Source organism: Chiloscyllium plagiosum, chromosome 6 (genome assembly GCF_004010195.1).
Source record: "Chiloscyllium plagiosum isolate BGI_BamShark_2017 chromosome 6, ASM401019v2, whole genome shotgun sequence".
In the NCBI taxonomy this organism is placed as follows: Eukaryota; Metazoa; Chordata; class Chondrichthyes; order Orectolobiformes; family Hemiscylliidae; genus Chiloscyllium; species Chiloscyllium plagiosum.
Window position 1 is genome coordinate 77,616,575 of NC_057715.1, and position 14,521 is coordinate 77,631,095.

The 14,521-nt window shown below is 38.5% G+C and overlaps 1 protein-coding gene across 6 annotated transcripts in view; it reads right to left on the bottom strand.

Moving 5' to 3' along the window:
- Nucleotides 1-710: 710 nt before the first annotated feature.
- The window catches only part of zdhhc20b (zinc finger DHHC-type palmitoyltransferase 20b), a 116,698-nt gene continuing 102,887 nt past the window's right edge, over nt 711-14,521 (bottom strand). For all 6 annotated transcript variants that reach the window (XM_043691932.1, XM_043691931.1, XM_043691933.1 and 3 more), the window contains 4 exons: nt 13,151-13,240; nt 11,515-11,630; nt 4,971-5,030; nt 711-2,639 (listed from right to left, as the gene is read on the bottom strand). In XM_043691932.1, the coding sequence (XP_043547867.1) occupies nt 4,972-5,030; nt 11,515-11,630; nt 13,151-13,240 (265 nt within the window). In that variant the 3' untranslated portion in view covers nt 711-2,639; nt 4,971. The remainder of the gene's footprint in view (nt 2,640-4,970; nt 5,031-11,514; nt 11,631-13,150; nt 13,241-14,521) is intronic.

A 14,521-nucleotide genomic window follows, 5' to 3' on the forward strand; every position in this document is an offset into this window, starting at 1 on the left:
GCTTATGGAGGTTTATTACATCATGGGGGGCTTGGATGGGGTGAACAGCGAAGATCTTTTACCTAGGGTAGGGGAGTCCAAAGCTAAAGCGGTTTAAGGTGAGAGGAGAAAGAATTAAAAGGGACCTAAGGGGCAGCTTTTTCATGGAGAGGGTAGTGCATGTATGGAGTGAACTGCCAGAGTAAGTGGTGGAGGCAGGTACAATTACAAGGCATCTGGATGGGTGTATGAATAGGAAGGGTTTAGAAGGGTTTGGGCCAAATGCTGACAAATGGGATTACGTCAGATGGGGATATCGGTTGGTGCAAATGCGTTGGACTGAAAGGGTCTATTTTTGTGCTGTATGTCTATAATTTATATTTACTGTTGACTCAAATTACACATTTACTATAATAACTAGACAAAAAGTTATTGTATATCATTCATAGTAAATACCAAGTTCTAAGAAGTTTTTAAAATCATTTTTGCTTTTATTCATCCTCTGTATTTATTAACAAAGTTGACTGAACAAAATCAAAAATAGTAGCCAGTTTAACTTAGGAATAGTCAAGAAATGACAGAAAACGGAGCAACACATGCATATACTGCATGCAATATATTTAATTTGGCTATTAGGAAAAATAAAACGTACAATTAAAATAATTGCACAACATGCCAAGTGAAAATGTCATTCATCCCTGTCCGCTGGCACTAATTTGTTTACATTTGCTTTAATTATTAATAAAAATGTTAGAGGAACATGGCTGTCTTCATGATAATTAAAATTTGTTTATGAAATTTGTGTACATGCATGAAAGATGGGGATAAAAAAACTGAATGATAGGAAAAAGTGCACCACTTATAGTTTAATATAAATTTAAATATAATCTATCAAACAGTATCAATCTTATTTGGATAATCTGTTGGTAATCATTATCAATACAAAATCTATTATTGATTTGAGATCAAATTTGCATTCTTATATGGATTTTTTCTGGGATAAATCTGTTTGTGTAATACTGTCACAACTTTCATGATTGTATAGCATTTTTCAGCTTAATTCTTATGTCCTGGATATATACAATGGTAAGAATTACCACAGCAAAAATGTCACTTTAGTAATAGGTTACTTTTTTTTGTCTGAAGAATGCATCAAGAGTCCTGAGACATGAAGCTGAAGGTGAAAAATCCAGTGCTGAAATTGAGAACATACATTACTATGGTTACAAAATACACTGAACTTACTTTAGTAATGGAAAACAAGTTGGACAACATGGAGCGTAACAAGTGGAGTGAGGATGTACTACATGATAAGTTCATACATCTTTATCAACTTTCCAATTCACATATCATAAACAATAATTCAGTGTGAAGCAATTTTCAATTTAGGGATTCAGCATCTGTTCTGAATCAGAATTTCCCTGGTCTTTAATCTCATAGGATGCATTTATTTCTAATACATTTAGTTGTGTCTGGATGCATATCATTTGCAAATTTTTCAAATAAAAAATAACAACCTATTCATTCAGTACTATTTGTACATTGCTTACATCAACCGTTTGAGACACTGAGAAGTCGAATCTCCAAACATATAATACATTACAAACATCCCTTCCTAAATCGTTTTTGATTAATGTCTCACTTTACTGATGGCTATCGGTCTATGATGTTTACTAATAGTGACTACTACTCTGCAAAATTAAAAAAATTCTTTTGGGAATATATAAAAAAAGACAACAGCAAACAAGATAGCTAGAATATTGACCACAAGTTTTAAAAAAGGAAAAACTAAAAGATTATGGCACTTGTAAACCACAGTTCATTCGGAACCTGCAATAAATAGTGTTTCAGAACCAGTAACTGCTCTTTGGTGCACAGCAGCTCTGATTAGCAACATACATACAAGGACACCAAACATTAGTGCAGAAACTCTTTTTCAAAATTTCTTGCATAAATTTAGAGAAGTAACAGCACACTTCCCCTCAAGATTATTGGCTTTTGCTTGATTAAAATACAGACCTGCAGCAGCAATTGATTTTATGTTACAACTTGCAGTCTTTAACAGTTATTTTAAAATCCTTGTAAGTACAATATAATTATTATACAGTTTAGTCCCTTGCATCCCTCACATATGTAGTACACCTGATATATATATTGCTTATTATAAATGTTAACCCAATTATAGGAATTCCTTTTGGTGCCTTTTATATCCTATAACACCATAACCTGGCAGTTAAGTATAGGTTAAAATCAAGTTATCTGACTGTAGGTTTGTATCTATACATCCAATTAAACAAGAAAAATATAACTTTTAGACTGGATATTTCAAATCACAACTGCAGGTTATGTACTGTAAGGCTATTGTGTTGTAGGATACAGATTATTAATGTGATCTGTACATACAGATTTAGAGAAGACTAGTGGCTTGGTAATCTTGGACCCTGATTACATTTGGATCGTTGCCACAGTATCTGTGGGTCCTTTGTATAAAGTTATTTAAGGCAACAAGCAATATTTATTATAAGTTATTGCCTTTCACAACAATTACTCCTAATGACTTTCCATAAATACAAAAACTGATCATCAGAATCAAGCTTCTAACAGCTTCCTCTTCCGCAGAAGTGAGCAGCATTCCAGTTTCAACACTGTACCAGAAACATCTAAATGAAAAAAAAAGATTTGTTAAGAAATTTGAAGGAAATTTATTTTCATCCATACTTTTCATTTGAAGTAGATTTTATAATATAGCTTGGTTATTAAATAGTTAGCAAAACACTAGCTATTTGTTGCATATACTATGTACCCTACTCTCATTATTTAGCAGTTGTGAATTGGGTGCAGATTTGGTAATTTTTATTTATAGTATCAGCTCTTAAAACAATGATAGGCCATCTTCCACATTCTCTGCAATCTTTAGCATCAATTTTGGTATCTTTCCCACTCCATTCCCCACCTTAGAATTGAACCCTTGGTTTTCCCAGTGGCTGCTAACTTGCAGTCACATTGAAGGACATGTTGGGGCTGAATTCAACTACTTCCTTCAGGAACTCTGCATATTCTATAGCAGTAACAATATCAGGGTAGCAGCAGTCCATGACTGTCTCAATCATTCATCTCTGAGCTGGAAAATGGAGCTCTGTAATGATTAAGCAAGAGCCTCGCTGCTCCACTCCAGCTAACCACCAACGTGCTTTGAATCTCCAGACTTTCTGGAACACTCAACGGCTTCCAATACTTAGAGCAACAGGACAATGGTTGTGGGACATGGATTGAGGATTGGCTGTCTGACAGAAGGCAGATAGTTAGAATAAAAGGTTCTTTCTCAGAATGGCAGCTAGCGACAAGCGGTGTCCACAGGGTTCAGTGTTGGGGCCACAGCTGTTCACTTTGTATATTAATGATCTGGATGAAGGGTCTGGGGGCATTCTGGCGAAGTTCACCGATGATACGAAGTTAGGTGGACAGGCAGGTAGTACTGAGGTGGTGGGGAGGCTACATAAAGATTTAGACAGTTTAGGAGAGTGGTCCAACAAATGGCTGATGAAATTCAATGTCAGCAAATGCGAGGTCTTGTACTTTGGAAAAAAGAACAGGCGTGGACTATTTTCTATGTGGTGAGAAAATTCATAAAGCCAAAATACAAAGGGATCTCGGAATGCTAGTACAGGATTCTCTAAAGATTGACTTGCAGGTCAGTCCGTGGTTAAGAAATCAAATGTAATGTTGTCATTTATCTCAAGACAGTTGGAATGTAAAAGCATCGATGTGCTACTGAGACTTTATAAAGCTCTGGTTCGGCCTCATTTAGAATACCGTCAGTTTTGGGCCCCACACCTCAGGAAGGACATACTAGCACTGGAGCATGTCCAGCGGAGATTCACACAGACGATCCCCGGAATGGTAGGCCCGACACACGATGAACGGCCGAGGACCCTGGGATTCATTAGAGTTTAGAAGATTGAAGGGAGATCTAATAGAAACTTAAAAGATAATGCATGGCTTAGAAAAGGTGGATGCAGGGAAATTGGTTCCGTCAGGCGGGGATAATAGGGCTTGTGGGCACAGCCTTAGAATTAGAGAGGGTCAATTTAGAACGGAAATGAGGAGCTATTTCTTCAGCCAGAGAGTGGTGGGCCTGTGGAATTCATTGCCACGGAGCACAGTGGAGGCTGGAATGTTAAATGTCTTCAAGGCAGAGATTGATAAATTCTTAATCTCCCAAAGAATTAAGGGATACGGAGAGAGTGCAGGTAAGTGACGTTGAAATGCCCATCAGCCATGATTAGATGGGCCAAATGGCCTTACTTCCACTCCTATTTCTAGTGGTCTTTTGGGACAAAGAGGTCTATAGCTGAGTACCTTTTCAATAACAGGACAAGCATCCGAGACCAGGAAATGGACAGGGAGCAATGTGTACCTTGTTAGAGAGTAATCGGAAAAACAAAATCAATTCATTGATTATTTTCCACACCAGTGGGAATGTAGAAGATTCATAAATGTTTTGTTTTCCTTAATTTTGTTGGGGTCAAAAATATTGGCTTGAAGATGCATCCTCTCATATTGGTAGCTTTGATTCATGTACTGTAATGCTTTCCAGGAATGTATCTACCACTTAGAACTGGATATTTCAGCAGTTAAGGTACTTTGCACAAAATTAGATATTGCTTTTCCCTTTCACATAAGGTACATACAGTTTGTGTTTGATTCTTTATTGTGTTCACTAAAGTGAGGAATTTCAATACTAGGGCAGAAAGGGAACAAGTGGCCATGTCTCAAAAAAGAATTTCCAGTCATTTGCCTTTTTGATGTATTGACCCAACCGTAATAAATGAAACAAAAACATCTCTGTCGGAAGATACATTTGACACAAAAGCAAAGTAAATTTTGTACTTAACAAAACACAATGTCATCCAACAATGCTGCATGCAATACAAGCTGTGATATATTCAATGTTATTACAGTTAGGATGAGTAAAGCTTTTACTATTTTACCTTATGTTGAGGGTTTGGTAGATTCCTGGTCTATTGAAATGGCAGCATTTTGATTTGAAACTAAGTGTTGGGGAAGGAAAATAACAATAAAATGAACATTGAGCTTCAGACAACTTTTCTTAGTTGGAATCTTGTAAATTAAACACTTAAACTTAAATTGACAGTGTCCAGAAATTGTCCCATCTACAAAGAAAGAGGCCTCAAGAACCCTAAGTATTGAGCGCCTCTGACCTTATCAAGCAACTGCCATTGTGGGAAGGCGTTCTCTGGGAAGAAAGCAAGCACTATAATAGCACAAAGAATAATGGAAAGCTTCAAGAGATAGGATGAAGTAGTGTGAAGGGAAATGTCACAATTAGGTGGAAGAATTTTGGATCAATGGCCTCAGAAGCGGCCAAAGATGATCAGGAAGAGGAAAAATCACAGGCCTCAAGACTTTAGAACTAGAGAGAGATGAACAGCTAACAAGAGCCTCACATGCATTCATTCTTCCTCTCTCCCTCTTTATACAATCTTTCAATTATTCCGTCATTTTATACTTGAACCAATCTTCCTGCAATCATGTTATCTTTTCCAGCAATGTGAATAACCTTTATATGATATATTTGAAATGACAGGCTCTCGCTGCACAGACTTGCATTGAGTTTAAACTTTTCAATGAATACCAATGGATCATTGTTCATTATAACAGATAGATGTTGACAATTAATTTTCTTTGTAATAGTGTCAGGCATAGACATGAAGACACTGAAGCGCCAATGATAATCCTAAAGTCTCCTTTAATATGGTAATGTACTTCCTCTGTTATTGTTTTAGTTCCTCACAGAAGTACCTCACTGGCTTCTCTATTCATGACTCATCATCCTGTAACAAGACTGCAACTATCTCAAGTCACTAGTGTAAATAGCCACTTTGAAAGGTCTGGAGAATTCTGGGGTGACAAACATTAGTGTCATTATTAGTATTGCCTTCAGCTTCTCAAAGGCTGACTGGCATTCTGCTGTACATACCTACTTTTGTTCATTTCCTTAAATTCATTAATGGAATAGCTATTGTGCTGAAATCATATACAAACTTCTGGTGAAAGCCAGACATTTAATAAATCTTATGATTTCTTGTTTAATTTTAGGACAGGAAATTATTTGAGATTAGATTAGATTCCCTACAGTGCAGAAACAGGCCCTTCGGCCCAACCAGTCCATACCGACCTTCCGAACAGTAACCCATCCAAATCCATTTCCCTCTGACTAATGCACCTAACACTATGGGCAACCTAGCATTGCTAATTCACCTAACCGGCACTTCTTTGGACTGTGGGAGGAAACTGGAGCACCTGGAGGAAACCCACGCAGACACGGGGAGAATGTGCAAACTCCACACACACAGTCGCCCGAGGCTGGAATCGAACCTGGGACCCAGTTGCTGTGGGGCAGCAGTGCTAACCACTGAGCCATTGTGGCGCCCAGTCTTCACGCTCACTGTATTTGGCAACACCCATCCTTGTCCTACAATGAGTGTGAGGTAAGTCATTCCCGCTTTGGTGAATTCGCTCTATGTTAATTTATTATTAGATTAGCCAACTGTAATTGCTTAAACAGGTCTATGACGTACAGCACGGAAATAGACCCTTTGGTCCAACTCGTCCATACTGACGAGAAATCCTAACCTAATCTAGTCCCATTTGCCAGCACTTGGCCCATATCCCTCGAAAGCCTTCCGATTCATATACCTATCCAGATGCCTTTTAAAATGCTGTAATTGTACCAGTCTCCACCACTTCCTCTGGCAGCTCATTCCATACACATACCACCTTCTGCATGAAAAAGTTGCCCCTTACGTCGCTTTTATATCTTTCTCCTCTAACCCTAAACCTATGCCCACTAGTTCTGGACTCCACTAACCCAGGGGAAAAAAACCTTATCTATTTAGCCTATTCATGCCCCTCATGATTTTATAAACCTCTATAAAGGTCAACCTTCAGCCTCTGACATTCCAGGGAAAACAGCCCCAGGCCTATTCAGCTTCTCCCTACAGCTCAAATGCTCCAACCCTGGCAACATTCTTGTAAATCTTTTCTGAACCCTTTCAAGTTTCACAACATCCTTCTGATAGGAAGGAGACCAAAACTGCATGAAATATTCCAAAAGTGGCCTAACCAATATCCTGTACAGCTTCAATATTACCTCCCAACTCCTATACTCAATGCTCTGACTAGTAAAGAAAGCATACCAAACGCCTTTTTCACTATCCTATCCACCTGAAACTCTACTTTCAAGGAACTATGAACCTGCAATACTTCCCAGGACCTTACCATTAAGTGTTTCAGTCCTGCTCTGACTTGCTTTTCCAAAATTCAGCACCTCGTACTTCCGATGAGTTACTAAATATTGTGATGTCATCTAAATAAACTACACAGTTACATAATGCAGCTATGACTTGATTCATAAGTCTTTGGAATGTAGCTAAGGTGTTAACCATATGGCATTACTCAACATTGGTGTAACCTAATTAGCAGGACAAAAGTGAACACCTTTTTAGCTTTTGATGTTAATGGAACTTGCCAGTATCTCTTCAGTTCATCAATCTTAGAAAGGAATGAGTTACTACCAACCCTACAAATACAGTCCTAATTGTGGAATTAGGTACAAGTCTGTTTTGGTGACTGCATTTAATTTCCTATAGTCTATACAGAATCTATACAGTGTACTGGATTAGTACTAGTTGATCCATCCAGTCTAGAAATTGACACCACCAGTGAACTCCAACAGCTTCAGCTGAGTTCAATCCAGTAATTATCCAGCATATATTTAATCGCTGCTTCTACTGAGTGCGTGCACTTGGCTCAACCAATAAGGTTATTGTTTCATCAGTTCCGATTCTACCATGTCCACATTACGTCTAATACCCAGTATGTCCAGTTGTATCTCTCCAGATTACCCGATACTTCCTCAATAGTTTTTACAAGACTCTCCCATTGTCCTTACCCCATATTGGAGAATTGTCAAATTGCCTCACCATGTGTGTTGGTGAATTGATTTGTAGGTGGTTTGTTTTGAGAATTGTGTACCTCAACTATTGTCTGCTAACCCCTACAATCCTTACCACCTGACACACTTGATCCTTCTCATCATGCCCGCAAAATACTGTTTCAATATGCTAACATGACATAACCAATGGTTTTTCCTATGACCAGGAGTATATCGAAACCAAGTTTTTTGACTAACCACAGCCACCTCGTACAGATCTCTAAACTTCATATTCAAACATTCACCTTGTAAAAACAAGATCAATATTTCGTGCCCCAGTTTGAAATCTTCTAATTATAGAATATTTCTGTCAATTTCACTTTCACTTGTGAAACTTTTAAATGTTCTTGTGCTACATTATGCATGCTATAGGGAAAACAAAATCAGCCTTACTATCACTAATGTGCAACACTGTGAAATTAAAATATTCAATGACCATCAAAATTGTTTAATTGTTTCAAATTAGACTTTACAAATAACAGATCTTAGTCACCAAGTTTATGATTTAAAAAATAATTTAATACTGTACCTTAATCTAATTAATATCAATGATTTAACCCAATCTTCTTTGAGCATAATCCCCTCACAGACAGACAGAGTTCAGGGATAAATTAGAAAGACAATACAAAGATTGTAATTTGGTAGCTCAATTAAATAGCTTCAAACGTTGGATAACAAGGCTTCATGTAAACCTTGGAAAAGGAGTTTGTTCTCAGGCATGTAATTGTATACCTAATTTCAAAGTCATCGGTGAATGCAAACTATTTTGGTAGACTTCCAGAATTATTTACTTATTTCTTACAGACTAGGTTTCTTTTCTCAGAACATTCAATAATTCTTTAACAGGATAGAAAACCAGAGAGAGTAAAATCACAGCAGCCAGTCCCAAAGTTTCCAAAAATCACTCAGCATCTGCCAAAACCAATCAGAACTAGTTTTAAAACCATAAGAAATACGAACTGAGTAGGCCGTTTGGATGTTGAGTCTGCTCCGTCATTAAAGAGGATCATGACTGATCCGATATTCCGCATATCCACTTTCTTGCCCTTTCCCCATAAACCTTGATTACTCTACTGCGCATGAATCGAGCTATCTCAGCTATAAATATGCAGAAGGATTCTTCCCCCGAGTTCTCTGTGGGAAAGAGATCCAAAGATCCTCAGAAGAAATTCCTCATTTCAGTCTTCAATTGGTGCCCCTTTAATCTGAGACCAAGCTCGCTGGTCCTATACTGTCTCATGAGGGGATACATCCTCTCAGCATTTATCCTGTCAATACCTTTAAGAATCCTATATGTTTCAATGAGATCACCTATTATTCTTTTAAATTCAAATGAGTAGTGTCAACCTCATTAACCTTAAATAAGGGGACCAAAACCACTCAGAGTATTCCAAATATGGTCCCATCAGCACCTTGCACAATTTCAGTAATACTTCCGTAGTTTTACATTCCAACATCCTTGAAATAAACATTCCATATAAGAAATAATATTTTGTTAACCTTCCTGATTACTTGCCTCATCTGTGTGCTCGCTTTGTGTTTCATGTACAAATATCCAAATCCTGTTGTGTTGCAGATTTTGCAGTTTTTCTCCACTTAAATAATGCTGTTCTTTTGTTCTTCCTTCCAAAATGAAGACCTTCACACTTTCTCACACTTACCAACATTTTGCCCACTCACTTAATCTATCAATATCCCTCTGTAAACTAAAAACAAATAACTGCAGGTGTTGGAAAAAGCAGGTGTGGCTGGGTTTCTTCAGCTATTTCTGTTTTGTCTCTCTGTAAACTGTTTGCATCCTTCTTGCAACTTACTTTTCCAATATATATTTGCATCATCTGCAAATTTGGCTATAACACATTTGCTTCATTTATATATTATAAAGAGTTGCGATCGCAGCACTATTATTTGTGAAACCCACAGATTACAGGTGGGACCTAAAACAAGAACGAATCTCTTATCCCATTTGCTGTTTACTGTCCATTAGCTAAATCTCTGTCCGTGCCTCCAACACTATGAGCGTCTATGACATAATGTTTTGTCAGGTACCTTGTCAAATGATCTTCGCAAGTCTAACACAACAGATTTATTGGTGTCCCTCTATCCACTCTAGGGCAAGACTTGCTCATATATAATAAATTAGTCAGACATGATTTCCTTTGCCTGAAGCTAGTTGACTCTGCTTGATTAGATTTCAGTTTTCCAAATGTGCTTTTATTACTTCCTTCCTTCTTAAACAAAAAAGGAATTCTCTGTAGTTGGCTGGTTAACACCGATCCTTCCCCTTGACTGACCAACTCAACATCCAACCAGCTGCCAGCCTTGAGCATACCAATACTCTCCCCGTTGAATCATCCACAAGATGCCTTGGATTAATAATTAAGCTGCATTATCCTCAAGGCCAGTGACCGATAGCAAACATCTGCATTTGGTTTCTTTAAAATCACACAGCCTAACCCTAACAGTTCTACCAAAAAATTGAGAAAAATAAAATAAATAGAGTGAGTCTCTACACTTACGTGTTCCTGTGAATCTTTCTAGAAAGGTGGACATATAATCCAACACTAATAATTCACCTTTACATCTTCAGAGATTTCCCTAATCAATTTTAATGCACACGTATGACCATAAGTTAATTCAAATGGAATAAACTCGGTAGATGCATTTTGGGAATCTGTGGTTGCAGATGGTAAGAAATGTAATTGTTTGTAACAATCCTGAGAATTCATGACAGTACGCTACATAATGGGTTTAAGAGTGTAATGCTATCTCTCCAAAGCTACCAGTCAACTGCATATTCTGTGCAAATACTTCAACTATTTTATACCCAAATTGATGATGTTCTGGAACACTTTTGATCAGATTGTCTCTCAATTGGTAGCCTACAATGAGTTAAAAACAATGTTGATTTTTTTCATTAATACCTTAGGTGTAACGGTCCTTAAATGAATAGCTCTAGAAATCAGTTTGTCATATCGTACTACTGTCCTCCTTTTGTCTTTGATAATCCCTACAATATACTAACACTTGACGAAATGGTTCTTGAAAAACTGGTATGGTTATCATAGCTATCTGTTTATTGATGGTTGTATTTTTCATATTTCCACATATCCTGCCATAGGAATGTCATATGCCACACACAATATTTCCTTACAACATCAAAGGAGTAGCCATCCACAGGTTCCTCATCAAAAGTCAGCTTTTATTACAATAGTATTCTAATTCCTTCAGCTACAGTTTGGAACTAGATAAGTGCAGTGTTCTTGGAGATTTGGAGAAGATTAGAGCTATGAAGGGGTCAGGTTATGAAGGATGGAGGGGGGGCAAACCAAGCAGGGATTGAAAACAAAATTAATTCCAAAATTAAACATTTATAAAATAATGGTGAATGTGCATCTTTAAGTGGTTTGTTTATAACGATTCTGTCCCTGGTTAAGTAAAAATGTCTTAATTGAAGAATTTAATTATTCATCAATCTAAATAGCTAACAATCAAAGCACTGTGGAAAATATTACTACCTTTGGAACTTTCTTCATCTGATTCTTCAGATATCCAGTGCTGATCAGTGCCTCCTAACAATCGGTTTTGAGATTCGCTTAATGGTCTCGGAGGAAGTGACTGTCCATCTGCACTACTGCGGGGGAAAGGAAGAGTATCAATTAAAACAACAACTTTTATCAATACAGAGGGGTCAGCATAGTAAAACATTTCAAGAAAACAGAGAAAGGCTTGTGTTTATTCATAATGACTGGCTATAGAATTCTTTGAGAAGTCCAATGAATATTTTAAGTGTAGGCATTGATGTAAACTAAGAAATATAGCAGCCAATTCATAAAGTTCAGAATAGGCTTTAACCTGCACAATATTTGACGAAGACCTGACCACAGTATTTGATGATGATACAAGTTGACCAAGACTGAAATCTGCCACTCTCAGCACTGACATCTTATGTTGAATAGTGTAATATAAATTGAATTTAAAAGTGTCATAGCTTTAAAAGTAAATATCTAATGTAAACTCAGCATTACTATAGTAACTGTCATATAGCATTGCCATATAATTCATACACAATTTTATGACGTGAAAAACCATATTAGACAACCCAACACCTCATGAATTTATGAACATAATGAAAAGCTGTTTTAATGAGCCAAAGTTTTTCAGTCTGTTAGTAACCTTCACCAGAATATAGCAGCTGGTGTTTTGTAAAGGAGGTGGGCGTTGTCATCCACTGACAATATAGTATTAGAAAAAGCTGGTTATTTTACAACATGCTCTGCAGATATGGAGAAGCTAGGATCAGAGGTCCTGGAGAAAAACATGAAGCTCGGCCATGATGAGTGAAATTACGTGCAGTGTTTTTATCTGCCGGTGACTGCTGCTTATAACATTTGGACTTTTTTATGTCCACCGCTTAGTCACAATGGTTTGGAAGTTAATAGCAGCTGGGGACAGAAAACTGGATTTTCCTGAATGCTGTGGTGTTTTAATTGCATATCGTGCACCTGTTCTCTGTGACAGGTCCTCCATCAAGAAGTCAACTTGATTGAGGGAGAACTCTGTTGTAGCTCAGAGGGTCAGTTATATCCAATCCTTAAGCCTGGGGAGCTTTAGGTTGAGTACTGGATGGGAAGGGGAGGATAATCAGGGGACTGCACTCTCGTTCCTCCTGTCCACAAACAGATCTGTAAAAACACATCTCCCCAAGCTATCTTTGCCTTCTTCTAATTGCCAGAGGGGCATAGATTTGCCAGAGGGGAAATAACAGTTTAAAAACAAAAATGAATCTGAAGGTAGTAGTTAGATAAGATGGTCAAGAAGCATATGGGATCCTTTATTAGCTAAGGCATAGAATATAGGAGGTTATGCAAGAACATATTAAATGCTGGTCACATCACATCTGCAGTACTGCATGTAGTTCTGGTTGCTAAATTATGGGAATCTGCAGTTGCACAAGATGGGGTGCACAAGAGATTTACTAGAATGCTGCCTGGGCTGGAGGGTTTGAGCTGTGAGGAAAGACACCTTGGGATTGTTTTCCTTGGAGCGATGTTTGAATAATTTACTAATGGAAAAGCTATTCAATAGGCAGCAGAGTTAATTAAAGGACATATTAAATTAAAAGATATTTAGAAACAAAGATAATAAATATACTTTTTGGCAGGTTCAGTGTGGTTGATTGAGTTGGGCTGCTCTGGATCTTGACTGACCAGACGGGTTGGATAAGAACACCCATCACCAAGGCTGAAAAACAAAATACAAGAACACCATACATATCACCACCAGCAATGGATATTCTTATGGATACAATGCATATTAATATTGTATAAAAACTACTGGAGAAACTCAGGTCTGCCAGTATCTGTATAGTCTCCGCTGGCTACATCTGAGGGAAGTGCACCCAACTCCAGCTCCTTGAAAACCATGTTAGGGAATTGGAGCTGGAGCTGGATCAACTGCGGATCATTCAGGAGGCAGAGGGGGTAACTGAGAGGAGCTACCGGCAGTTGGTCACTCCTGAGGCTCAGGATAAGGATAGATGGGTTACAGTCAGGGGGAGGAAAGACAGACAGTGCAGGGATCCCCTGTGGACATTCCCCTCAGCAATAAGTATATCGTTTTGGATACTGCTGGGGGGAATGACCTATCAAAGGAAAGCCATAGTTCTCTGGCACTGAGCCTGACACTGTGGCCCAGAAGGGAAGGGGGCAGAACAGAAAAGCGCAAGTGGTAGGAGACTCGATCGTTAGGAAAATTGACAGGAGATTTTGTGGTCAGGATCGGGATTCCCGGAAGGTTTGTTGCCTCCCTGGTGCCAGGGTCCAGGACGTCTCCGATCGGGTGTATAAGATTCTAAAAGGGGAGGGTGAACAGCCAGAAATCGTGTTACATATTGGCACCAATGATATAGCCAGGAAAAGGATCGAGGATATAAAAAGTGATTTCAGGGAGTTAGGGTGGAAGCTGCAGAGCAGGACGAACAGAGTAGTGTTCTCGGGTTTACTACCAGTGCCACGAGATAGCGAGGCGAGGAACAGGGAGCAGACGCAGCTTAATACATGGCTGCACAGTTGGTGTGGGAGGGAGGGCTTCAGATATGTAGATAATTGGGATGCCTTCTGGGGAAGGTGGGACCTGTATATGAAGGACAGGTTGCACCTGAACTGGAAAGGGACCAAAGTCCTGGGTGGAAGGTTTGCTCGAGTTGTTCAGGAGGGTTTAAACTAGTATGGCAGGGGGTGGGAACCTGAGCGATATACCAGTGGTGAAAGTTGATGGAGATGAGGCAATAGCAAGAGGTAGCACAGCCAGTGGGAAGGAATTTCCTGGGAAAGAACCAAGGGATCGGTTAAAGTGTGTTTGTTTTAATGCAAGGAGTATCAGGAATAAAAGTGATGAGCTTAGAGCATGGATCAGTACCTGGTGCTATGATGTTGTGGCCATAACAGAGACGTGGGTTTCTCAGGGGCAGGAATGGTTGCTGGATGTTCCAGGGTTTAGAACATTTATAAAGAATAGGGAGGG